This window comes from Schistocerca piceifrons, chromosome 5 (assembly GCF_021461385.2).
Source record: "Schistocerca piceifrons isolate TAMUIC-IGC-003096 chromosome 5, iqSchPice1.1, whole genome shotgun sequence".
Lineage (NCBI taxonomy): Eukaryota > Metazoa > Arthropoda > Insecta > Orthoptera > Acrididae > Schistocerca > Schistocerca piceifrons.
In genome coordinates, this window is record NC_060142.1 from 535301847 (window position 1) to 535328360 (window position 26514).

Below are 26514 nucleotides of genomic sequence, written 5' to 3' on the forward strand. Positions count from 1 at the left end.
TATTGTCCTCAAGTACATCGCCCTTGTATAGACCCTCTATATACTCCTTCCACCTTTCTGCTTTCTCTTCTTTGCTTAGAACTGGGTTTCCATCTGAGCTCTTGATATTCATACAAGTGTTTCTCCTTTCTCCAAAGGTCTCTTTAATTTTCCTGTAGGCGGTATCTATCTTACCCCTAGTGAGATAGGCCTCTACATCCTTACATTTGTCCTCTAGCCATCCCTGCTTAGCCATTTTGCACTTCCTGTCGATCTCATTTTTGAGACGTTTGTATTCCTTTTTGCCTGTTTCACTTACTGCATTTTTATATTTTCTCCTTGCATCAATCAAATTCAATATTTCTTCTGTTACTCAAGGATTTCTACTAGCCCTCGTCTTTTTACCTACTTGATCCTCTGCTGCCTTCACTACTTCATCCCTCAAAGCTACCCATTCTTCTTCTACTGTATTTATTTCCCCCATTCCTGTCAATTGCTCCCTTATGCTCTCCCTGAATCTCTGTACAACCTCTGGTTCTTTTAGTTTATCCAGGTCCCATCTCCTTAAATTCCCACCTTTTTGCAGTTTCTTCAGTTTTAATCTACAGGTCATAACCAATAGATTGTGGTCAGAGTCCACATCTGCCCCTGGAAATGTCTTACAATTTAAAACCTGGTTCCTAAATCTCTGTCTTACCATTATATAATCTATCTGATACCTTTTAGTATCTCCAGGGTTCTTCCATGTATACAACCTTAGTTAAAAATATGGCTTCCAGGCCATTGACCTTGTGCGAACGCACACGCTATGCCCGAACTCGTACGGGACTTGGTAGATTAATCTGCCACGAGTAATGAGTATGATGGGCAAACATCTATAAGGCGCACTACGAATGTAGTGGTGTGGACATGTTGGGAATGTGGATCTCACGGGGAGCGTGCAAGGGATAAGTCCCTGCAGACGCACTATCCTCTGTGCCCGCAGTGGCTCAGATGGATAGAGCGTCTGCCATGTAAGCAGGAGATCCCGGGTTCGAGTCCCGGTCGGGGCACACATTTTCAACATGTCCCCAATGACGTATATCAACGCCTGCTTGCAGCTAGGGTGTCCATTTAATTATCATTTCATTTCTAGAAAAGCTGCATGGTCATCCACGGTAACTGTTCTTTTGGGAACAGGTACTACCGTCATATATAGTTTTTCAGGATAGTTTACATTTGTCTTCAAGAGTCTGCCATTTCAATTCCTTCAGTATTTCTTTGACACTTTCCCATGAATTAAACAAACCTGTGACCATTTGTGCTGTCCTTCCCTGTATATGTTCAATATCCCCTGTTAGTCTTATCTGGTAGAGGTCCCACACACTTGAGTAATATTCTAGGCTGGGTCTCATGAGTGATTTGTAAGCACTCTCTTTTGTAGAGTGATTGCACTTCCTTAGTATCCTACCAATAAACCAAATTCCACCATGTGCTTCACCCTTTACTGAATCTATGTGATCGTTCCATTTCATATCCCTGCAAAGTGTTACAGCCAGGTATTTGTATGAGCTGGCCAATTCGGACAGTGACTCATTGATATTATAGTTACAGGATACTACATTTTTTCGTTTTGTGAAGTCCAAAATTTGAAATTTCTGAATGTTTAAAGCAAGTTGCCAATCTGCGCAAAATGTTAGAAATCTGATCAAGATCTGAGCTTCTTTCAGATAGTGTTTCATTATAGATAATAGCATCATCTAAAAAAACCTGATTTTACTATTAATGTCGTCTGCAAGGTCATTAATATACAACATGAAAAGGAAGTGTCCCAACACACTTCCCTGGGTCACACCTGAAGTTACTTCTTCATGTGACGATGACTTTTCATCCATGATAACATGCTTGTCCTCAATACCAAAAGGTCCTCAGTATAGTTACAAATTTCTCTTGATACCCTACTATCATCCTCACAAAGTTCTCCACAAAATTAATGTACAAGGACAATCCCCTCATCTGTCAAATAGCAAAGCTAGCGTCTCCTATCTTGCTCCTGAGATGCCTTCCTCTTCATCTTTCTCTATTAGCCACGCAATCTTCTTTTCCTGTATATTTCCTTAATTATGTTTCATCATGTCTCTATTCTTCTCCTCCCTTCACCATGAGTCTCCCTCAAACTCCCTGCTGCCGGCACTCCTATCTAAAATCTGTCTCTTCAATAATGTCTAATTATAACAGTACTTGTGACCTAAGAATATAAACTCTATATGTATGTATTTTTCCAGGTGTACCTTTCAAATTGTTTATTTCACTTTTTGTACTAGATTTAGTTTACATGCCTACTAAAACATATGAATGTAAAATAAGTAGAATGCCTGGTTAGATGTAAGAGAGGGCCTGATGGCCCTAATCTTGCCAGGTTAAATAAATCAATAAATAAATAAATAAATAAATAAATAAATATATGATCATTCTTCTGATGATAAGTTTAGGTGTGGTGCTGTGTCAAAAGCTTTTCGGAAATCAAGAAATACTGTATCTACCTTGACCTAAAGCTATCAGTATGTCCTATGAGAAAAGTGCGATTGTACTTTTCTTGTATACAAATGTGGCCTTTGTCTTTTTCCAAGAACTGGGTATGGATTTTTGTTCGATGGATCTGCTATAGACTATAGTTAGAAGAGGGACTAACTCAGCCACAAATTCTGTATGGAATCTGGCAGAAATTCCATTGGGCCCTGAAGCTTTGTTCAATTTTAATGATTTCAGCTGTTTCTCAACACCACTGACACTAATGCTTATTTCATTCATCTTCTCAGTGGTACAAGCAATAAATTTGGGCAATTCTCCTGGGTTTTCCTTTTTAAAGGAACATTTGAAAACGGAGTTAAGCATTTCTGCTTTTGCTTTGCTGCCATCAGTTTCAGTTCCTGTCTCATTCGCTAGGGATTGGACACTGACTTTGGTGCCACTAACAGCCTCTTTACATATGACCAGAATTTCTTTGGGTTCTGTGAAGGATCACTTGACAATATTATGCTATGGTAGTCATCGAAGGCATCACACATTGCTCTCTTGACAGCCAAACATGTTTCTTTCAGCATCTCTCTATCTATAGCCCTACCCTTTGTTGTACACATATCATGCAGTAATCTCTGTTTCTTCAGAAGTTTCTTTATAGTGACTATACACCACGGAGCTTACCTCCCAATATGAATTGTTCTACTGGGTATGTATCTATCCAGCGCATGGTCAGCTATTTTGCCAGAGTTCATCTAATGCTTGCGTCCTGTGCTGAAACTTCCAAGTTCCTCATTGAGATATGACACTAGTGATTTTTTATCTAGTTTACTGAACACATATACCTTTCTTTTTGTTTTAGTTATCATTAGTATTTTGGTAATCATTGTTGCCGCAACCATGTCATGGTCACTGACACCAGTTTCGATGTGGACATCCTCAAAGAGGTCAGATCTATTTGTTTCCATTAGATCCAATGTATTTCCATCATGAGTGGGGTTCCGAACTATTTGTTCTAGGTAGTTTTCAGAGAAGTCATTTAGTAAAGTTTCACAGGATGTCTTATCACGATTGCCACTAACATAACTCTTAATTTTCCCAATTAACTGTTGGATGATTAAAGTCTCCACCAATGATTACAGTATGACTGGGAAACTTACATACAAATTAACTGAGGTTTTCTCTGTAGTTTTCAGCTACATCAGGAGACAAGTCTGATGGGTAATAGAAGGATCCAATTATCGTTTTGTGCCCACCCCTGATACTAATTGTTGCCAAACAGTCTTACATTCAGCTTCAGTTTCTACTGTGGGGGCGATTTGAGTTTTTTGTCTTCTGCAACAAATACGCCACCTCCATTTCCCATTTGCCTAGCCTTTCAATATAAACTTAAATTTTCCCCTAAAATGTCACTGATATCAATTTCAGGTTATGTGAGATTCACTGCATTTCATAAGTGCTTAAAACTGACGCTTCGTTGCGAGTGCTTCGGCAGTTTACCATTAGGATTTTAATACTCTCACCTGTGGGAGGCATTTCTTTCGACCAGACACTGATACTTTAGATTTTCCTACAGTTATTGTTATCTGGATTGGATGGAGAGTTGCCTAATCTAAAAAACCCTTGTGTGCAACCCACACACAGTCAGCTACCTGAGTAGCAGTCTGTTGTGTAATGCACGCCTGACCTATTTAGGGGGACACTACAGTGCACAGGCCTTTGGCGCAAGTCCAGGAAGTCACAGCCAATCATATGGCGCAAGTCCAGGAAGTCACAGCCTAGCTTGTCACAGAACCTTCAAAGTTTCTTATTCAGTTGTTCCACTCGACCCAGAACCAAAGGGCCATGATCAGTTCTGGGGATAATGGTGCAAATTGTGAGCCTTGTGAAACTCCATGCACAAGGCTGGTCTTCTCAACCTCCTCTGCCAGTTGCTGGAATGATCCAAGAATGACCTCGGAGCCCAGACGACAGGCATCATTCGTTCCAGTGTGCCCATAATTTGCAGTTTGTTGCATCCTTTTCATTCGGTGGCTGTCGGACTAGCCTGTTCACCATGCTGAATGAGACCCCCAGGCTTACACACTGAGTGCACCTGGTGTCCTTTTCTGTCCCTTGCTGCCATTTTCCTAAGAAATGCTGACAATTAATAGACCCGTACCCTTTTGTGTTTGCCTCTTCCTGACACCAGACAAAACAGGTTTCTGCAAAACAGATGAAGTGAGTCCCACTGGCTCAGTTTCAGTGAAGGACAGCACCTCAGACTTGTTGGCTTGGGGGATTGGTAGAGCACCTTGAGTTCTCCCTGGTCCCCATCCACCCTGTACAGGATGCCTAGCTGTACCATTGACACACCACTCACAGTCAAATGGACAGGTAATGACAGATCATGTACTTTCTGCATCGGAGACTAGATCCACAGGAGGGTATAGTATTTGAGGTACCTCTGGTATAGGCATAACAGTTACATGACTTTTGGGAGCTCTTGCAACACACTGATTCGCAGCAGCTGCCACTCATTTGACTGTAGTCGGGGCAGTTTCCAGTTGCTTATGAATGTCAACCAACTCATCCCATGTTGCAGAAGAATGTTCACAGTGGGCCTGCATTTTGGCTGGTTCAGTGTATTACAAGGCAGTAAACAAATAACTTTAAGCCCACTGATTATCTTTTAAGATGTTGAGCTAAAAAGTTGCTAATTCTCCATAAGAACTGAACAAGATACACAAAAATGAGATTTCTATTAAGGCAACACAAAAACCTGTGGTAAAAATTAATAGTTTCCTAAAATGTTTTGATGTTAATTATAGTTGTTAGCAAACTTGAAGAAAGAGTTACTTTACGATAAATGCAGATAATATATAGGGCTACTCCTCTTCAAGGGAAAGCTAGGTGTAGCACAATATGTTAGTTAGAAAATCTGCTGCTAAATCACAAATGCTGATTTGCTACAGATTGCTCATAGATATGCAAAGGACAGTGGTAACTTTTGAAAATTCTCGAAAATGTACGTTTATTTGCTTTGATACACAATGAGATTCACGGGTGATATATTCTTTGGTTGAACTGTAAACCACAGATGCTGATTCACTATGAAATAAATTACGCATCCAAAACAGTTGTACCAGTAACATATAAAAATATAATTTTGTAAGCATCCAAAAAGTCTCAAAATAACCTGTTTCTCATGTAACTGTACATTAAAGTAAGAGAATGATTTTGAACAAAGATAGGCCTACTGTTCTGAAATTTTTTTAAAAGAACACAGTTTATTTTAAGCCTACAGTGTCATGGCAGATATCTCTGAATCACTTTCCACTAGTGAGTATCCATTACACATTCTGGCTTTCTTTCTTCAGTCAGTCACTGAATTGAAACATGAATAAGATGAGAGTTCAGTTTGTGAAGATGATGATTTTGTTGCTACCTAATGGTTGAGAGCCTCTAGTCTCCACTGACTCTCACAGGATATGCCTGTGATCATGTTCTTTAAAACACATGGAATTCAAAATTCCAATAACAAAGCAAAGACAATTTGGACTATTATTGGGTATAAAATGAATTAACTTGGTAAGGCAAATTATATTCCGCTCCCTGACAACAGCTGCAAAAATGAAGATTATATTAAATTCCAGTCTTTGATTACTAAATTCAATGAATTCTTTTTTGACAGTAATAGAAAACACAGGGAGAAAAATGGAGCAATGAAAGCAGATACTGTAGACTTTCTTACGAGGAACCCTTTGAGTGTGATGTTGCAAGTTCAGTGTTTAGTAGTGATCATTTAAAATATTAACTGCTGATGACTCACCATGTGCATCAGGAGGCTGACAGAAAATGAGTGTGTAGAGATCAACCTTCTGTGACATGTATGTATTACACTTCACAAAATGGACATCACTGACATTCAAGAAATGTTCAAAACAAACCATTAACTAGCACCATGAACACTGAATGAATAATGGCATGCCACAATGATCACAAAGGTTCGCACCATCAAGATTGAAAGCAAACTCCTTGGGAGTTATAAATTGTGCAGGAGGTTCAGCTAAGTATCCTCTCTTAAAGAATATGCACAGAATGTAAGGGGGGATGAGAACTGATGGCATGCAACTGAATGCAAACTAGTCTGTTGTGGAGCTTATTGTGCAGATAGTGTGATAATAGGTTTTATAGGTACAGAAATAATAAACATCCAGAGGCTGAATTTGTCCACTGGTTTCAGGCGGTACGACTTACAATTTCATTCACTTTCCGAGAAGGGTAATTCTCTCTAAAGGAGTATGATTTTTATATGCAGACCAGGAATCAAGGAAAAGGAAGTTATTTTGATCAACTACTGGCCAAAAGCAGTATGTTGTAGTTCTCTTGTAAATATTCCCTACTGCCCTTGCAAGGTCACACACACAAGAAAGAATCACAAAGGGGGGGGGGGGGGGGGGAGGAGCAGGAGCAGGAGCAGGAGCAGCACCTCCAACTTCTCACAGCACAATAAATAACTTTCCAGCCAATTTACCATCCAGATTAACAGTCAGCATAATTGTATACGAATGCATTAAGGCGTTGATGTTATTGGATCGTGGTGCAAATCTTGTGATACCTCTAATTTCCAGGGTTCCTTTCATGTGCATTTCCTCCTCAGATCCTGATTGGTCTCAGTTGGAAACAAATTCCTTATTGAATGATGGGATAAGTTTGTTTCTCACCCTCAAATTTTTGGGCCGATTCCGCAGTTTGCTTTGCACCATTAAGTTGACACTTTCTTTGAAATTATCGTATGTCTTCCAATTCTGTAGCACTGTTTGAAATCATGCTGTCATCCACTGCTTCCCTTGAAATCACTGCAGTCTATATCATGCACAATTTGATGTGCTTAACATAGAAGCTCACTATTATGCACTTCCTGTAAATTGTATCGAGCATCCTTGAAACATGCAAATGCCTGTTTATGTAACAATTGTGCCTTGTTCTCCTTTGAATAGCCATAGTTTTTCTTATGCACTACAGTCATATTGCTGTAGACTTACTTGAAGTCTGTACTTTTTTTTAACTATGCTGATATTTTTTTTAACTATGCTGCTGGTGATCTTCCATATATGTAATTATGTTTAATACTTGCTCCTTGGAAAACAATTGTCCTTTACTACATGTCACTGAGGACAGGATTTGTGGCTCCCTGCTGGACAAGAATGATGAACTACATGGCTCGACATCGGTTTCAATACTTTCACTTGTTATGCACGTACCGTCTTGATTGTACTCCCTGTGCACATTGTCCACACAGTTGAACGTCCATGACACCACACATTCCAGTGACTAATCTTGCAGGAGTGCTAACATTCCATCTACCATTTCTTTCTCACTTTGCAAAATTCCTTGAGTTCCTTTCTGATGAAACGTCAACTTCAACAACTACTGTAGATGTAATGTGATGGCCGCATTGTTGATTGTTGCGCTTTGTATTAACACCACCAGCACTGTTGTGAGTTTCTTGTTGACTAAGCAGTTCAACTACACTCCATAGATTCTTGCTGTGCTCACCATTGGATATCTCCAGTGATGCCCACTGCTGCCATTAGAAGCCAATATTATTGTTTCATTGTAGACAATATGTGGGGCATCAGATTCTGTAAACTTCATTGGCCTTTTGCGACATCGCCCTTGAAGGGTTCCTCGTGTGCCACCAGACATCTGTTTTGCCAAATCATCTGCTACAGAGATCACAAAAATCATTAGATATGTATGTAATAAGTAAATGAATCAAGGTACAGTTTGTGAAAGGCTGAAGCATGTGGTAATAACACTCATTTATAAAAATGGAGATAAATGAGTGATCTCTCATTGTAGATCCATGTACCTCTTTTTTGTGTTCTCAAAAATATTTGAGAATTTAGCTTACAACAGACTATTGAGCCACATTCTTGAGAATAATCTTTTAACGTACACACAGTTTGTCTTTTCCATAAACACTTCCCTACTGAGAAAGACATCTATGACTTCACAAAATCACTTCTGCTGTAACCAACCGAGAATGCTGTTGGCATTTTCTGTGGTCTTGCCAAGGCCTTTCATGGTATAGATTATAAAACTGTGCAACAGAAACTAAAATGGTATGGCATTAAAGGCATTCCCCTTGTGTGAGTGAGGAAGTCATTTCTTGAAAATAAGAAAATCACATTAATGAACGGTAGGATTGGAATAAGACTACATTCAGAATGGGGAAATATTTGATATGGTATCCTGCATGGTTTGGTGCATGGCTCACTCCTGTTCTTGATCTTCACAATGATTTACCTGGGACATAGAGTACTCATAAAAAATTGTGGTCTGCTGATGAGACCAGTATAATGGTACTGTAAATTCCTCAGACACACCCATACCAGACATACCTATGAAGATAACGGAATAGGCTTGCAGCTTGTTCACAGCAAACAGTTTGTCTTTCACATCCATATGGATAATGAACCAAAGTGGAACTACCACATGGATAGGTTAACCAAATAGCCCAGTTCTGCCAGCTTATAGTTAGAAAACTTTCTCATTATTTTGACTTGCAGACAGGATTACTATTTATTTTCTCTTAACACTATTTGGTGGCATGATCTTATGCAGGGAGCACAATAAGGCTAAAAGGTATTTATCCTACAGAAGTGAGAATAATGTGTATGATTGATAACAAAATAATTGCAGAAGTCTCTTCAGAGACCTAAACATTGGTACATCTACATGCCAACACACAAACAACCTAGTAAAACGTGTTAGTATATAGAATGAACTGTAAAATTCTCAACCACAGTGTTAGAAGTAAAAATAATTTTCATGTAAACTAGGGCTCAGAATGGAGTTTTATATTCTGACACAAATGTCTTATAAAAGCTACTTACTGGCATAAGGCAGATACTTAAAAATCACCAGATATTCAAAAAAGTAAAAGAACATCTCATCAACCTCTGTTTCTACAATGTATCTGAGTATTTTGACTCAGAGATGTAAATACTGCACAACTCAAATGTTGGCATTGGACAGATCACTACACAAAAGCATTATTTGTTGCACTGGATAAAAACAACAGTTGAGTAGTACAGGACAAGTAGCAGTAGCTGTTTTCAAAGTAGCTGTGTTTCTCCTAACACACATATATGAAGTAATTTAGCAGTAATTCACATAGTTGTGGGAGCAAGCAGATGAGCACTGGTCATAATTTTTTGTTGGTATATCTTATTGAATTGGCCTCTAGTGGTTGCTTCTACCTGTTAATGTATAAAATTACTCTTATACCATTCCCGTAGGTTCTGCTACATGCTGCAATTTACAGTACAGGCTATGTCACTGTATGAGTGAATGAATTATTTATGGCCTGGAATGTATCAACAACTGGTTTTATCAGTGATAAGTGTGTACAACTTAGTTGAATGCATACTAGAAATTCCAAGCATTTCATTTGATTGGGAACAAAATATAGAATGACTGTAAATATGAGACAGAAGTGTTGGGCAAAATTTACCTTCAGGAGGTGAAATATCACTATTGCTGATAGGAACATTTACTAATAGGTAATACTACCCTGGCTTTTGGCAGAACTACAGTAATAGTTCCTTACTTGGGTGGGGAGGAGGAGAATGATGGGTTTGGGAAATTTACAGAGGAAGGGGAGGACACTCAGATCCCACAATAGGAGGGACCTACCTTTTTTTGAAGATGATTGATATCCTGTAGATCACCATTTTAGCTACATTCTTCTAACATATTTTGTATTTATTTTGAACTGGATATTAAGCAGCATTTCATTTCATCACATTACAATCCCTACAAATCTGTCTAATGGAAGACAATACCTTTACTCTTCTGTTTTCATTGGCCAGATCTCAATTTTAAAATGCACCATGTACTATCACTCAGTCCAAAATCTGACGTAGTTCAAATATTGTTAAGTGTCAGTTCCAAAGTCACTAAAGGTGAAAAAATTGAGCCACTGACTTGTGAGCTTCTGCAGCTGGAAGTTTGTTGTTCAGCCAGTACGGGAGACACTAAAAGCTGGAAAAAGTTGGATTGCCTTTTAAAGGAAAAGGTGAAGCTCTCACAGTCAATGATCTGTGTCTGCATACTGGTATGAGGCACAAGAAATTGATTAGTAGAGCTTCATTTCTCAGAACTTGTTAAATATAAACCAACTGTCATAGCTACAGTTCCTATTGCAGTGTTAAATGAAAAGGGCTTCTCAAGTTAATCAGCAAACCTACATTGGTACTGTTGAAAACACTGTGCCTGGTATTAATGTACAAACTTTTGTCAGAAAATTTTTCGCAAATAGCCCTCCTAGACAAAAAAATATGTTCATAATTAGCATATAATGCATAGAAATCACAAAACAGAATTGTGGTCTCTAAAAAATAGAACTTGGTAAATCAGATTTAAAGACCCAAGTTAACAATAGACAAATAATGTTTCGGCTTTATACATGATTGCTATGTCAAGCGAATAGAGAAACAGCTTTATTAGAAAATTTCTCTGTCTTTGTTTGGAATATTTTATGCATTGGTAGTACAGATTTTGTGTAATTTTAAAAGAAATATCATAATTGTTGAGACAGCATGAAAACACTAGAGCTTTTTGTAGAGTTAAAATTTTTTGCAATGATATCAGAAGGCTTTTTTTGAAAACTTATTGATTTACAGTGTTTTGCTAACAAAAATTCTGTAAAAGAATAACATTCCTAGCAAAAGGTACTATTTTACAGCCTGTTTTTGTTAAAGGCTGCTGTAACAAGAATTGAATCAAACAAATGTTAGCCATTTGATAGACTAATGTGTTGCTAATGATCATAAATGCTGAAGCGTGAGCTTGCTGGAAATATATTATCTGCTTCTGTAGTGCAGATGTGCTCTCTCTGTGCCAGCTGAAAACTTTTTAGTTCATGTTAACATCGTGTGTTTGGATGTAACTGTGAACTGCATTAACTATTTTTATTTGTTGTAAACATTGCGTGGCTTTGATTTGGTTATATTTTACTTATTGACTTCAGGGTATGTTGTGATGACAGAAAAGAAAATATTTTTTCTGTTGTTGGAGCTACCCACCATTTTCGTGAACTTTTATGATAGGAAAGGCCAGAAATGTAATTTGTGAAAAGCTCTTAATCACATGGAAATTCTAGCTATGAGCTACTCAACTGTGTATGTCATCATTCCACGTATTGAAATTCCTTCAGGTTTTCTGTAGGATGAAAAGCACTTTATGGTATACAGTCTGATGGTGAGATAGATTCTCAACCTTTCCTTGTTGTATAGTATAAAAAACAGTAAATCCGTAATGAAGTTGTTGTTATGAATATATTTATCTCTGAGGTTAGAACTATAACATTGCACCTTCGAACTGCTTGCAATTAAATAATATTTCAAACAGCTCATTTTGAAAATAATGTAACCCCATTACAAAATACGATGAAACTCATTTACAATGACACTTGAATTGTATTTATGGTTATTATGAGTAATTTTAAACTGTAAATCTGTTGTAAGTGTAATGCTCTTTAATGTAGATAAATAAATTTCTACTTTCTTTTTCAAAATGAACTATGCTATTACTTCTACATAGCATTCAATATAAAACTTGTTAGCCACATTTAGTGTTACAAGGCTAACATTTGAATGGAATTCTGTCTACATTTTAGTTCTTCACATGTTTCAACATTCATCGCCCTTATGTTACCATGTCAAAAATTGGTTGTAACTGTCTACCAACATTTCATTGGTGTTTTCAGCACACATCACTGCTATTTACTACCATATGAAGGCCCACTTAGGTATGACCCATTATCATTACATGATAAAGTTATTGAAAAAGAGAATGTGGGTGCCAGAATATGAGAGAGATAACCCACGTCTTTACTCCGCTTTCTGTGTGCTAGTATTGGAGTTGCTTGAAAGTAATAAGTAAATTAGTTAAAATGAAGTGCTTGTAAGTTGTGCCCTGCTGTCTAATGTGTGCAGTCTTAAGCTTTGTATTTAATTATAGTTTTATTATAATGTACCTTTGCAAGCATTTTGAGAGGCAGTAACCTAGCAAATTCAGTTCAGGTATAACACTGCATTGTTGGTTAGGAAAATGACGAAGCATTGAAATGATAGTTTTGGAAAGGAAACACAAAAACCATAATTGTCACTAATATTATAAACCAAAGAAAAATTAGTACAAAAATTTACTTCTTATTGCATATTGCGAAGAGGCAAACTAACTTAATGAACATGGGGGGGGGGGGGGGGGGGAGGAAGAAAGAAAACTGGGAAATCACTGTAACTGAAAAGAGTATTATGTTAACATAATAAGTACTGGTAAAAATTTCATTTTTAGTGTTAGCCATGGTCATAAGATATTTATAGAATACACTTGAAAGAGATGTGTGGAAGATTGTATTCAGTTGCAAACAGTGTTTGCATTTCCAGATGACATACCATATATTGCTAGTATCTATATCCATACTCCACAAGCCACCTGACGGTGTGTGGCAGAGGGTATCTTGAGTACCTCTATCAGTTCTCCCTTCTATCCCAATCTCGTATTGTTCGTGGAAAGAAAGATTGTCGTAATGCCTCTGTGTGGGCTCTAATCTCTCTGATTTTATCCTCATGGTCTCTTCGCGAGATGTACGTAGGAGGGAGCAATATACTGCTTGACTCCTCGGTGAAGGTATATTTCTTGAAACTTCAACAAAAGCCTGTACCGAGCTAATGAGCGTCTCTCTTGCAGAGTCTTCCACTGGAGTTTATCTATCATCTCCATAATGCTTTCATGATTACTAAATGATCCTGTAATGAAGCACGCTGCACTCCGTTGGATCTTCTCTCTCCCCCCCCCCCCCCCCCCCCCCCCCCCCCATCCACCCTATCTGGTATGGATCCCACACCGGTGAGCAGTGTTCAAGCAGTGGGCGTACAAGTGTACTGTAACCTACTTTGTTTTTGGACTGCATTTCCTTAGGATTCTTCCAATGAATCTCAGTCTGGCATCTGCTTTACCGATGATTAATTTTATATGGTCATTCCATTTTATATCACTTTTAATGCCTACTCCCAGATAATTTATGGAATTAACTGCTTCCAGTTGCTGACCTGCTATATTGTAGCTAAATGATAAAGGATCTTTCTTTCTGTGTATTCGCAGCACATTACACTTGTCTACATTGAGATTCAATTGCCATTCCCTGCACCATGTGTCAATTCATTGCAGATCCTCCTGCATTTCAGTACAATTTTCCATTGTTACAGCCTCTCGATATACTACAGCATCATCCGCAAAAAGCCTCAGTGAACTTCCGATGTTATCCACAAGGCCATTTATATATATTGTGAATAGCAACGGTCCTACAACACTCCCCTGCAGCACACCTGAAATCGCTCTTACTTCAGAAGACTTCTCTCCATTGAGAATGACATGCTGCGTTTTGTTATCTGGGAACTCTTCAATCCAATCACACAGTTGGTCTGATAGTCCATATGCTCCAATCCAATCACACAGTTGGTCTGATAGTCCATATGCTCTTACTTTTTTCATTAAACGACTGTGAGGAACTGTATCAAATGCCTAGCGGAAGTCAAAAAACACAGCATCTACCTGGTAACCCATGTCTGTGGCCCTATAAGTCTCGTGGTCGAATAGCACGAGCTGGGTTTCACACGATCGTCTTTTTCGAAACCCATGTTGATTCCTACAGAGTAGATTTCTAGTCTCCAGAAAAGTCATTATACTCGAACATAATACGTGTTCCAAAATTCTACAACTGATCAACGTTAGAGATATAGGTCTATAGTTCTGCACATCTGTTTGACATCCCTTCTTGAAAATGGGGATGACCTGTGCCCTATTCCAATCTTTTGGAACGCTGCACTCTTCTAGAGACCTATGGTACACCGCTGCAAGGAGGAGGGCAAATTCCTTCGCGTACTCTGTGTAAAATCAAACTGGTATCCCATCAGGTCTAGTGGCCTTTCCTCTTTTGAGCAATTTTAATTTTTTTCTATCCCTCTGTCATCTGTTTCGATATCTACCATTTTGTCATCTGTGCCACAGTCTAGAGAAGGAACAATGGTGCAGTCTTCCTCTGTGAAACAGCTTTGGAAAAAGACAATTAGTATTTCGGCCTTTAGTCTGTTGTCCTCTGTTTCAGTACCATTTTGATCTACCTACCGCTTTGACATAAGACAAAAATTTCTTAGGATTTTCTGCCAAGTCAGTACATAGAATTTACTTTCGAATTCATTGAACACCTCTTGCATAGCCCTCCTCACACTACATTTCGCTTCGTGTAATTTTTGTTTGTCTGCAAGGCTTTGGCTATGTTTCTGTTTGCTGTGAAGTTCCCTTTGCTTCCGTAGCAGTTTTCTAACTCGTTTGTTGTACTACGGTGGATCTTTTCCATCTCTTACGATCTTGCTTGGCACATACTCATTTAATGCATATTGTACGATGGTTTTGAACTTCATGCACTGATGCTCAACAGTATCTGTACTTGAGATAAAACTTTTGTGTTGAGCTGTCAAGTACTCCAAAAGCTGCTTTTTGTCACTTCTGCTAAACAGGAACATCTTCCGAACGTTTTTTAATATTTCTATTTATGGCTGAAATCACCGATGGTGTAACCGCTTTATGATTGCTGATTCCCTGTTCTGCGTTAACTGTTTCAAATAGTTCGGGTCTGTTTGTCACCAGAAGTTCTAATATGTTATCGCCACAAGTCGGTTCTCTGTTTAATTGCTCAAGGTAGTTTTCAGATAATGCACTTAAAAAAATTTCACTGGATTCTTTGTCCCTGCCACCTGCTGTGAACGTTTGAGTCTCCCAGTCTATATCTGGTAAATTAAAATCTTCACCCAAAACTATAACATGGTCAGGAAATCTACTTGAAATATTTTCCAAATTTTCCTTCCAGTGTTCTGCCACAACAGCTGCTGAGCCAGGGGGCCTATAGAGACATCCACTTATCATGTTTGAGCCTGCTTTAACTGTGACCTTTACCCAAATTATTTCACATTTCGGATCTCCGTCAATTTCCTTTTTTCACTGATTACTGTAGTGATTTACTTGTTCAGGAGATACGTGGAAGATTGTATTCAGTTGCAAACAGTGTTTGCATTTCCAGATGACATACCATATATTGCTAGTATCACTGTAGTGATGTACTTGTTCAGAAACTTCATGCTGTCAAAACACATTTGGGAGCAGATTTCAGAATTTCATGTCATGATGCTGGTACCAGTTTGCTTTCATTGTAATTAGATCCTTTTCAGACTATGTAGAAAAGCTTTAACTTAATTAAAGCATTTTTGTGGTTTGTTTAATATTTTTAACACTAGTGTTCATTGCATTTTGAGCTATTAATGATACAGACTGAATATCCAGTCTTTGGTAGCAGTGTATTGAAATATTCCCGCTTCATTTGGACACTTGTAAGCATAATTCTAAGAGAATGTATTTGTGTTTGTGTGTACTGAAAGTGTTGTCACTGAATCCATTGAATCTTTAATTTGTTGTAATTACAAGTTATTAATGAATGCTAATGTAGGAAGACTTCTTGGGTGCACCTACCTCAGTGTCTTTTATCTCAGTGTATTTTCTACAGTAATCAGTTCTCGGGCTTGTTTGTTAAAGTTGCACCATTAGTCTTTGTGTGTGGTGCGTGCAAGAGAGAGAGAGAGAGAGAGAGAGAGAGAGAGAGAGAGAGGAGAGGAGGGGGGCATGGAGGGAGTGGAATTATATTTATGGAAAATACACTGTGAGCTAAATTTAAAGCATACACTGAAAGGAACATCTCTTTACAGGGCCCATTAGTACGCTGGCTCAAAGTCAACTTCAGTGAATGTTTCTGTGCGTGGATACATGTTAAAGCACTCAGAGTGTTTGTAGAATCTGTTCTAAGGTGAGTATTTCCTGGTAACAACAATTATACTTAGACTAGCGAACCCAGCAATGCTTCGCAGTTGCTAAATGTGCATGGGCATTTAGTATATGTACTAATCTCCTTCTTCCTCCCTCTCTTCCTCCCCTCTTCCCTCATCCACTTCCTTCTCTTCCCCCTATCTCTGTCTATCACCTTCCCCCCTGCTTCTTGTACATCTCTTATCCCACACTCTATCCATCCATCTCCTCCTTCCTCATATCCTCCTGCTCCTTCTATATATCCATTTTTTGTCACCTTCTCTGTCCATCTCATTCTCCCCCCTCTCTATGACCTTATTTATTGTTATTGCAAATGGAAGTTTGATTGGAAATATAACTCAAAATGAGTGGGTGAATCAGTTGGAATCGTCAGTACACAGGTTCTGAGAGAGAACTTTGCAGCTGCTGAATCTGTGAGGAAAGTAGCTTTAATGACAGTATTTTGTATGGTTTTAATCTGTGAACAGGGTAGGATTATAAAGTTAGCCATTAACACAGCTTCTCTGTTTTCTGTTAAAAATGACTGCAAAAAGGGAAAACAAAACCGTACATTTTCACAACACAACTTAGAGAGTTCTTTCTCACAGCTGCTGTAACAGAAACTGTTTATTGCATAATTCTTATTCGATTTGCCTCCAAATGCTGTCTACGCTCTTCGTCAATCTCATTGACTTGATCACGTAGCCGGTTTGTGTTACGCACAAGCCGGTGAAATTTTGACGCCTCACTGATGGCATTTTTTCCAAAGAAATAAACCACGAACTGAAATCAGCTGAATATTTGCAACACATTAAATTAATACTAACTGAGATCAGTTTGATCTTTGCAACACACCAAAGTTATGGGTATAATTATTTTGCTTTCGGTTGTATTTTTTTAACATTCAATGCGGAATTTGTTGCTGTTATGAAAATGAGTGATGGCAAAACTGTCAGTTGGACCATCACATTTCTTTCTTTGAAATTTTCATACAAAAATACCATCCAAATTTCCAAACTTTTCTGGTGAAATTAAAACAATGGAAACACCAGGAAGAAATACCAACACTGTAGGAAAAGACAGGTACGACAAGTTGCAGACAGGCAAAATTAAAAGACACTTATGTAAGACTTTTGGCCACAGCCTTCATCAGTAAAAGAGAGAGACACACCATTCACACACAAGCAAGCACATCTCATACACACGAGTGCCAATTCCAGCTTCTTGGGCAGGAATGCAGTTATCATATGGGATGCAAGTGGCAATCTGGAGGAGGCAGGAAGGGGAAGGGATAGTAGTGTATAGGTGGGGAGAGAGACAAATGGTCTCTGGTGGAATGTGCAGGGACCAGACTGCTGACAGATGCAGTGTCAGGAGGTTGTGAGGCAGGGAGATGCGGGGGGGGGGGGGGGTTAAAAAGGAGAGGAGTGGGGAAGGATGGGCGGATGCATTGGCAAAGGACTGCAAATAAACAGGGTGGAAGATGAGAACGGGGAGGAGATGATAGGACAGAGGGGGTGGAGCCTGTGGGTGGAGGGTGTGTGGTCAATGTGTTACCATAGATTGAGGCCGGTATAATTATGAGAGTGGAGAATGCGTTATAAGAATAACTGCCATCTGCACAGTTCAGAAAAGCTGGTGGAGGAGTTAAGGATCCAGATGGCTCAGGTAGGAAGGCAGCCACTGAAATCAGGTGTGTTATGTTCAGCAGCATTTTATGCTACAGGGTGGCCTAGTTTGCTCTTTGCCACAGTTTGGCCGCAGCAGTTCATTCTCGTGGACAGGTGGTTGGTAGTTATACCTACATGAAAAGCTGTGTAATGTTTGCAGCACAGCTGGTAAATGAAGTGGCTGCTTTCACAGGTGGCCCAGCTTTTGATGCGTTAGGATAAACCTGTGACAGGACTGGAACAGGAAGTGCTGGGTGAGTGGATAGGGCAGGTTTTGCAGCTGGGTCTTCCACAGGGATATGATCCTTGTGGCAAGGGGTTGGGATGGGGAATGACATAGGGATAGATTACAATGTTGTGGAGGTTGGGTTGGCAATGATTGTAGGTAATCCAAGCCATGGCAAAGGATGTGGTTCAGTTGTTCAAGTCCAGGGTGGTACTGGGTGATGAAGGGGCCACTTCTTTGTAGCTGGTTCTTGTGGATGTGTGGGAAATGGCATGGGGAGATCTGTTGGCAGACTAGGTCTAGAGGATAGTGTCTGTCTGTGAAGGCCTTGGTGAGACTGTCAGTGTACTGAGCAAGGGAGTTTTTGTCACAGTATATATGCTGTCCCCGGGTGGCCTGGCAGTATGGGAGGGATTTTTTGATGTGAAAGGGATGACAGCTCTCAAAATGCAGGCACTGTTGGTGGTTGGTGGGATTAATGTGGACAGAGGTGCACATCGAGCCATCAGAGAGGAAGAGGTCAACATCTAGGAAGGTGGTAAGATGGATGGAGGAGGACCACGTGAAACGGAAGGGAGAGAAGATGTTGAGGTTTGGAAGGAAAGAAGCTAGGACGTCGTGGCCCTGAGTCCAGATTATGAAGGTATCACCAATGAACCTGAACCAGACCAGAGGTTGGGTGTTTCGGGAGGCTAGGAAGATCTCCTCTAGATGGCCCATGAAAAGGTGGGCATAGGAGGGTGCCATGTGGGTGCCCCTGGCTTGACACAGATTTGTTTGTATATCTTCCCTTCAAGTGAGAAGTAGTTGCAGGTTACTTACTTTATCCCAACCTGCAACTACTTCTCACTTGAAGGGAAGGTACACAAACAAATCTGCGGCACAGCCACGGGCACCCAAATGGCACCCTATTATGCCAATGTTTTTATGGGCCATCTAGATGAGATCTTCCTAGCTGGCCAAAACACCAGACTCCTAGTCAGGTTCAAGTTCTTTGACGACATCTTCATGATCTGGACTCAGGGCCAAGTCACCCTATCCTCATTCCTTCACAACCTCAACACCTTCTCCCCAATCTGCTTCATGTGGTTCTCCTCAATCCATGTGTCACCTTCCTAGTTGTTGACCACCTCTTCTTTGATGGCTCCATGCACAACTCTGCTGACATGGAACCCACCAACCTCCAACAGTACCTGCATTTTGAGAGCTGTCATCCCTTTCACACCAAAAAATCCCTCCCATACTGCCTAGCCACCCAGGGATGGCATATCTGCTGTGACAAAAACTCCCATGCTCAGTATGCTGAGGGTCTCACCAAGGCCGTCACTATTGCCCAGACCTAGTCAGCAAACAGATCTCCTGTACCATTTCCCCTCACACTCCCCCAATCTTCCCACCATCCCCAAGAACCAGCCACAAAGTGGTGTCCCCTTCATCTCCCAGTACCACACTGGTCTGGAACTACTGAACCACATTCTTTGCCAGGGCTTGGATTACCTATCATCATGCTCTGAAATGAGGGACATCTTACCCAATATACTTTTCCTAAAGTGATGTTCCTTCACCCACCCAACCTCCATAAGATCCTAGTCTGTCTGTATGCTATTCCCAATCCCAACCCCTTGCCACAAGGATCATATCCCTGTGGAAGACTCAGGTACAAAACATGCCCAATCAACCCACCCAGCACTTCCTACTCCAGTCCTGTCACAGGTCCATCCTACCCCATCAGGGTCCAGACCACATATGAAAGTAGCCATGGCGTTTACCAGCTCTGCTGCAATCATTGCACAGCTTTTTAGATTGGTATGACTACCAACCACCTGTCCGCCAGGATGAACTTCCACTGCCAAACTGTGGCCAAGAGCAAAGTAGACGACCCTGTGGCACTACATCCAGCTGAACATAACACACTTGATTTCAATGGCTGCTTCCGTAACCGTGCCATCTGGATCCTTCTCTCCACCACCAGATTTTCTGAATTGCGATCTTTCAAACATGTGGCAGCTGAGTTTTATTTATGTAGATAATTTATATTAAAATGTTTACATGTAAATAATATGGGATAGTAAAATACTACCAAATTCCTAAACAAGGTTTCTTTCTTAAGAAGCAAATAATATGAATCTAATGATTAATTACCTTGTGTTGATTGTAACATTTACAGCTTTTGTTTTATTCAGTTATGCTTGGAACACTGTTTCCTGACAGGAAGCAGTCTTTACATATCTTTCACTGCACAGTTTAAGGTATAAAATGAATGTTAGACACAGTATGAACTAATGTACTTCATGGTACTTACTATTACCACAGAGAGTGAGTAATGAGAGAATATTGTAATGGCCAAATATTACAAATATTTCATTCTGAACCAATATATCATTGAAGTGATTTGGGAGATGTGTTAAACATTGGTATGAGGAAAGGCAACCATTCGTCATGTAGATGCAACATTGAACAGTGAATTGGTGCATAAAGAATTAACACTGTATCTCTCGGAATTTGCATTTGCCATATCTGGAGCAAATCAAGAAGAGACAGGCCTATGTTAGAATAGTCACTTATTTTTCTGAACAAAAATTGTTAATTGCATTTGTTTGGCTTTTGTAAATCTTTCTCCACTGACAAAGCAATGAAATACCTCATAAGTTAAGTGCTAGTAGAACTAAATAACAAAAATGATCCTGTTGGTATATTACGTAACCACTTTCAGACCGTTCCACTAACCTCAGAAAAAGGGGGGACATAACACGTGGGATAACGACAATTAACACTGGATGCACTCTTGTCCTTAATATACACAAATGATCATCCACTGACTTTAAACAGCAGTTCAAAGGCTAAGCTTGTTGATGAAACAAGATTTCTTATCAAGGTCCTAAACTTAATCTTAGCAGGGACAGCTCATGTGGTAACTGAACAATTACTTAGTTAGTTCCATGTATCAAATTCCTGACAAACATTGCAGTTTGAAATGGTGTCAACAGAACCAAACATGGAGTACTTATATACAGCTTTTAAAAAATATAAAAAATAAATTTATCTGTCTACATACTGGCCAGTTAAGAGGTCTTTTATTTCTAATTATCTCTATACAATTGGTTAATTGCACACACTTTTCACCTTAATCTCACAAATACGCAGAGTATTTCAAAAAGCAAAAATGACCTGCTAGCACGGGAAATAAACTTTAATGATCATACAGTAAGTGAAACACTATGTTTATACTTTCTTAGGAGTCCAGTTAGATAATGAACTAAAATGAGAGCAACGTTTAGACAAACTGGCAAAGGAGCTTAGTTCAGTATGTTTCACTCTTAGAAATCTTCTCATTGTATTGACTTAAGGACAAGTGTTGACTTAACTTGTGTATTTCCACACAGTTGCATATGGTGTTATCTGATGGGGCAGTGCACCTAAAGAAAAGTATTCATTCAAAAGAAGTAAGCTGTAAGAATGTTCTGTGAAGCAGGTAACTGCACTTCATGCAGAGGTATTTTTAAGGCTCTTGGAATTTTTGCACTCACTTACTCACACATTTGCTTCTAATGGTTTTTGTTACTGACAGTAAAAAACAGTTTCACCTGAACTCCGGTCTACATATACACAGTGCGGGACACAAAATCAAATTTCAGGTAGACTTTGTGTCGGGCTCAGAGTGGAGTTGTGTACTATAGTGCAACTGTATTCCACAGGCTCACATCTAACATAAAGGAAGAAATTGTGAATCCTAACCAATTTAAAATAAAAGTAAAACCATGCCATATTGTATACTGCTTCTGCAACTCATCTGAATATTTAAATTCAATGGTAGAAATATTCTGTGAGCTATAAGGCAACTAGAAGTGTTCATTGTAAAACAGCATATCAAATATTAACGAATTGTAAACATGACTTGGTACTTACAGATGTAAGTAATTTTCTTTCAAGAAGACCACTTTAATCAAGGAAATGTTACATAAATAAATAGATATCTACCCTGGCAAGGCCAGATCCAGATGGAATCTTTGGCATTGGCACTTTCAGAACTACTGTTTATCACAATTGTCTCACCCTTTGCAAAGTCCCAAGCAATGGAAAAAACTGCAGGTGACTACTGTATATATGAACTATTAAAAAATGGACCCACAAAATCCCAGACCAATTTCTTAACATTGGATTGTGCCAGAATTGTTGAACATATTCTGAATGTGAATACAATAAATTTCCTGAAGATGAAAAAACTTCTGTCCACAATTCAGCACACTCAGCTTGATCTATCCTTACATGATATGCTGAGAACCAGGGATGAAGGGTAACAGGCAGATTCCATATTCCTGGGTTTCCAGAAGGTGTTTGACACAGTGCTCTCCAGAGGACGTTTGAAATAGTGCCCCACTGCAGACTGTTAATGACTGTATGAGCATATGGAATATATTCTCAGATGTACCGTATTTACTCGAATCTAAGCCGCACCTGAAAAATGAGACTCCAAATAAAGGGAAAAAAAAAAATTCCCGAATCTAAGCCGCACGTGAAATTTGCGACTCGAAATTCAAGGGGAGAGAAAACTATTAGGTCGCACCTCCAAATCAAAACAAAGTTGGTCTGTTGTAATGCGATACACAATTTAGGTCGAATGAATGACGATACAGCTACAGTAGTTTGGTTTGAGTCGTAAGCTTATCAGTTAAGCTTTACCAGGTAGCCATTGCTATGCGTCAGGCGCTCCGTCCGTATTTATACGGGTACTCTTCCTTTTTCACGTGCTTCGTCTGGTTTGAATCGATTGCTTTTGTTATAGGTGTTTACGTCACTCTAAGCTGAAAATGCATTACTGTACTGTGTCATGCATTGTTTGTCGCATTCTGGTAGTGCGTGTTTACGGCCTGTCGCCGCTCGCGGCATGGCTTGCTTTTGTGCGCGCTACCGCCGCTTACAATAAAAAAAAAGAAGAGAGGAATCGTCTCATTCGCGAAACAATGGCAAGAGACTGCTATTTGTTGTTACTTACACTGCTGCTTTCTTTGATAATTATCAACAAGAACAAAATAATAGACTGCGTATGATAGAACATGTTCTGAATGAGAGTTACGCGAAAATTTTTCTCCGTTTGAAAATCTTTGCGGCCGCTTCTTTAGAACATCAAATTCTGCACAGAATTTAGAGACGTCTTAGATTTAAAAATCTAGTCAGTTGCCGTACTTCATTTGTGACTATATCACTATTAGGCATAAGAATAATACGAATATAAACATGACACGATATGTATATTCTTCCGCGTTTGCTGTTGTCTCACTCTAGTTTCGTAGTTTATTAGGCAGACAGGATTTAAATGAGATATCAGCAAACACAAAAGAATACATGGCAAAATGTTTATATTCGTATTATTCTTATGGTGAAGAGAATACTGCAAGTGATTCACATTTCATCAGGTTCCTATTAGCAAACATCTCTTCTCACAGGTAGGAAAAAGTTCAGAACGTAGAGTTGGCCATATTGACAAACATCCCAAACAGTCTTGCCAGTCGGATTTTCGTAGTACATTGAAATTCTGCTACATTCGAAGATGAACAATAGGGAATTTGTATTTACTTCGTTGGATAATGTATGAAAATGCAGTGGTCGAAACTCGGGGTGGAGAAAAAAAGCTTGTCTTCCACCTTTTTTTTTAAATTTATTTACTGACGCAGAGGTTTTGGCGCCAGTATTTATCTTTGTGCCTACAAAGCATGCCTGTGTAGCGCTACATATATTCGACGGCAGAATTTAGTTGTAGCGGCACCTACCAACATTTTTCAGAACTTCGATTCTGAGCCGCAGGCGGTTTTTTGGATTACAAAAACTGGTAAAAAAGTGCGGCTTAGATTCGAGTAAATATGGTAAGTGGGTCGAAGACTTCATAAGTAATAAAATCCAGTACTTTGTCCCTGACAACAAATGTTCATAGAGACAAGGGTATTGTTGGGCGTGTCGCAGGGAAATGAGATGGACCGCTCTTGTTCTCTAATACATAAATGATCTGAAAGACTGTGTGAGCAGCAGACTGCAGCTGTTTACTAATGATGCTGTAGTGTTTAGGAAGTTGTCATTGAGTGACTGTAGGAGGATACAAGATAATTTGGACATCATCTGTAGTTGGTATGATGAGTGGCACCTTGCTTTAAATGTGGAAGAATGTAAGTTAATGCAGATTAGTAGGAAAAATAATCCTACAGTATTCAAATGCAGCATTAGTAGCATGCCGCTTGATGCAGTTACATCCATTAAATATCAGTGCTTAACATTGCAAAGCAATATGAAATGAAACAAGCACTTAAGGATGGTGGTAGGGAAGGTGATAGGTAGACTTTGGTTCATTGGGAGAATGTTAGGGAATGTAGCCCATCTGTAAAGGAGGCCACTTATAGGACATTAATGCAACCTATTTTTTAGTGCTGCTTCAGATGTTTGAGATCCCCACCAGGTTGGATTAAAGGAAGACATCAAAGCAGTTCAGGTACCGGCTGCTAGATTTGTTACAGATAGGTTTGATCAGTATGCAAGTGTTACAGAGACGTTTCAAGAAGTCAAATGGGAATCCTTGTAAGGAAGACGACATTCTTTTTGTGAAACACTATTTAGGAAATTTAGAGAACCAGTGTTTTAAGCTGACTGGAAAACAATTCTACTGCCACCAAGATACATTTTGCATAATGAGCACTAAGTCAAGATAAGAGAATTCAGTGCTTGTATGGAGGCATATGATCAGTCATTTTTCTCTTGCTTTGTGTCTGAGTGGATTAGGTAAGGAAATGACTAGTAGTGGTACAAGGTACCCAACACGTTGCACCATACGAAGGCTTATGGAGTATGTATGTATATGTAGATGAAGATTAGGTCCTTCTTTTACATCTAACCATCTACAAATAGGAGAGAAACAGTAACTGATTAGTATCAAGGAAGCAGAACATTTCTTGAAAGTAAGCTTTACTAAGTTAAATTTAACTGCAAAAAGTACAAACAACATTAAACAGTTTAGTGATAATTTAATGTTAATACAATGTATGGACTAAGTTTCTGTGATTTCCTCATCTTTCGTTTGTCTGCCTCAACATATTTCACATCCAAGAATGTTTTCCTCCTTGGGGGGGGGGGGGGATCTCCGAAACATAATGAATGAATGAACAAATGAGTTAATGAAATATATACCAAGGGCTCAGTGAATAGTGAAACTGATACTGAGATAAGCAGTTTAAGTGAAAGACACTTGGGCAGAAAACTATTAGAATATGTAAAACTGGTCTCAAAGGATGCTGGTAGTAAATAAGGGTAGATGAAAAAAATTATTATGAAGTAGTCACATATGGAGAGCAGTATCAAACCGATTGAAAGGCTGATTTCTCAAACAAGAATGTACACATTGGCTTCAGATACAGGATCTTTCATTCTCCATTGGGTTTTCTGTCTTAACTGTCCATAAAGCACACAAAAGATCTCTTCTTCGTGACACATTAAAACTGCGTGCCGGTACTGGACTTGGACTTGGACCTGGACCTGGAACCTTTGCCTTTTTTGGGCAAGGCCTTTGCATCCTGAGCTATCCAAATATGATTCATTACTCACTCTCAAAGCTCTGCTATTGCCAGCACATCCTTACTATCTTCCAAACTTCACAGAAGTTCCTCTGTACACCTTGTGAGACCAGCAGTCCAGAAAAAAACTATATTATGGAGAAATTGTTTAGACACAGTCTTGGGGATTGTTTCCAGAATGAACTGTCACTTGCAGTGGAGTGTGCACCGATTTGAAACTTCCTGGTAAGTTAAAACTGTGTGCTAAGCTTTTACGTAATATCCCGGAAGTTTCAAATCGGCACACATTTTGCCGCAGAGCAAAAATTCATTCCAGAAACAATGCTTAGGTTGCGGGTAAGACATTTCTTCTTTATATCTTTTCTTGCAGGAGTGCGAGTCCTACAAGATGTGCAGGAAAACTTCTGTGAAGCTTGGAAGGTAGGAGAGAGGCACTGGCAGAAGTAGGTGGAGCTTGGATAGTTGAACCTGTAAAATACTTACCCACAATAGACAAAGGTTCCAAGTTCAAATCTAGCACATAGTTTCAATTCTCCAAGAAGTTTCAAATGAGTGCACTCAATGCTGCACAATGAAAAGTCATTTGGGAACAGATTATTGTCAGTAAAATAGTTCTCTCTCCATCAGTGGATCTCAGACTGTGTATTCCTTAAATGCAGAAATTCTTTAAGTAGAG

At 39.3% G+C, this 26514-nt stretch overlaps 1 protein-coding gene and 1 non-coding gene across 2 annotated transcripts in view; both read left to right on the forward strand.

The window, feature by feature from the left end:
• LOC124798015 (V-type proton ATPase subunit C) overlaps window positions 1–26514 on the forward strand; it is a 71169-nt gene that overhangs the window by 42760 nt on the left and 1895 nt on the right. The window contains exon 8 of the mRNA XM_047261212.1: window positions 16293–16390. Within this exon, the coding sequence (XP_047117168.1) occupies window positions 16293–16390 (98 nt within the window). The remainder of the gene's footprint in view (window positions 1–16292; window positions 16391–26514) is intronic.
• Trnat-ugu lies at window positions 957–1031 on the forward strand. The gene has a single exon. It is a non-coding gene; the product is annotated as a tRNA-Thr (tRNA).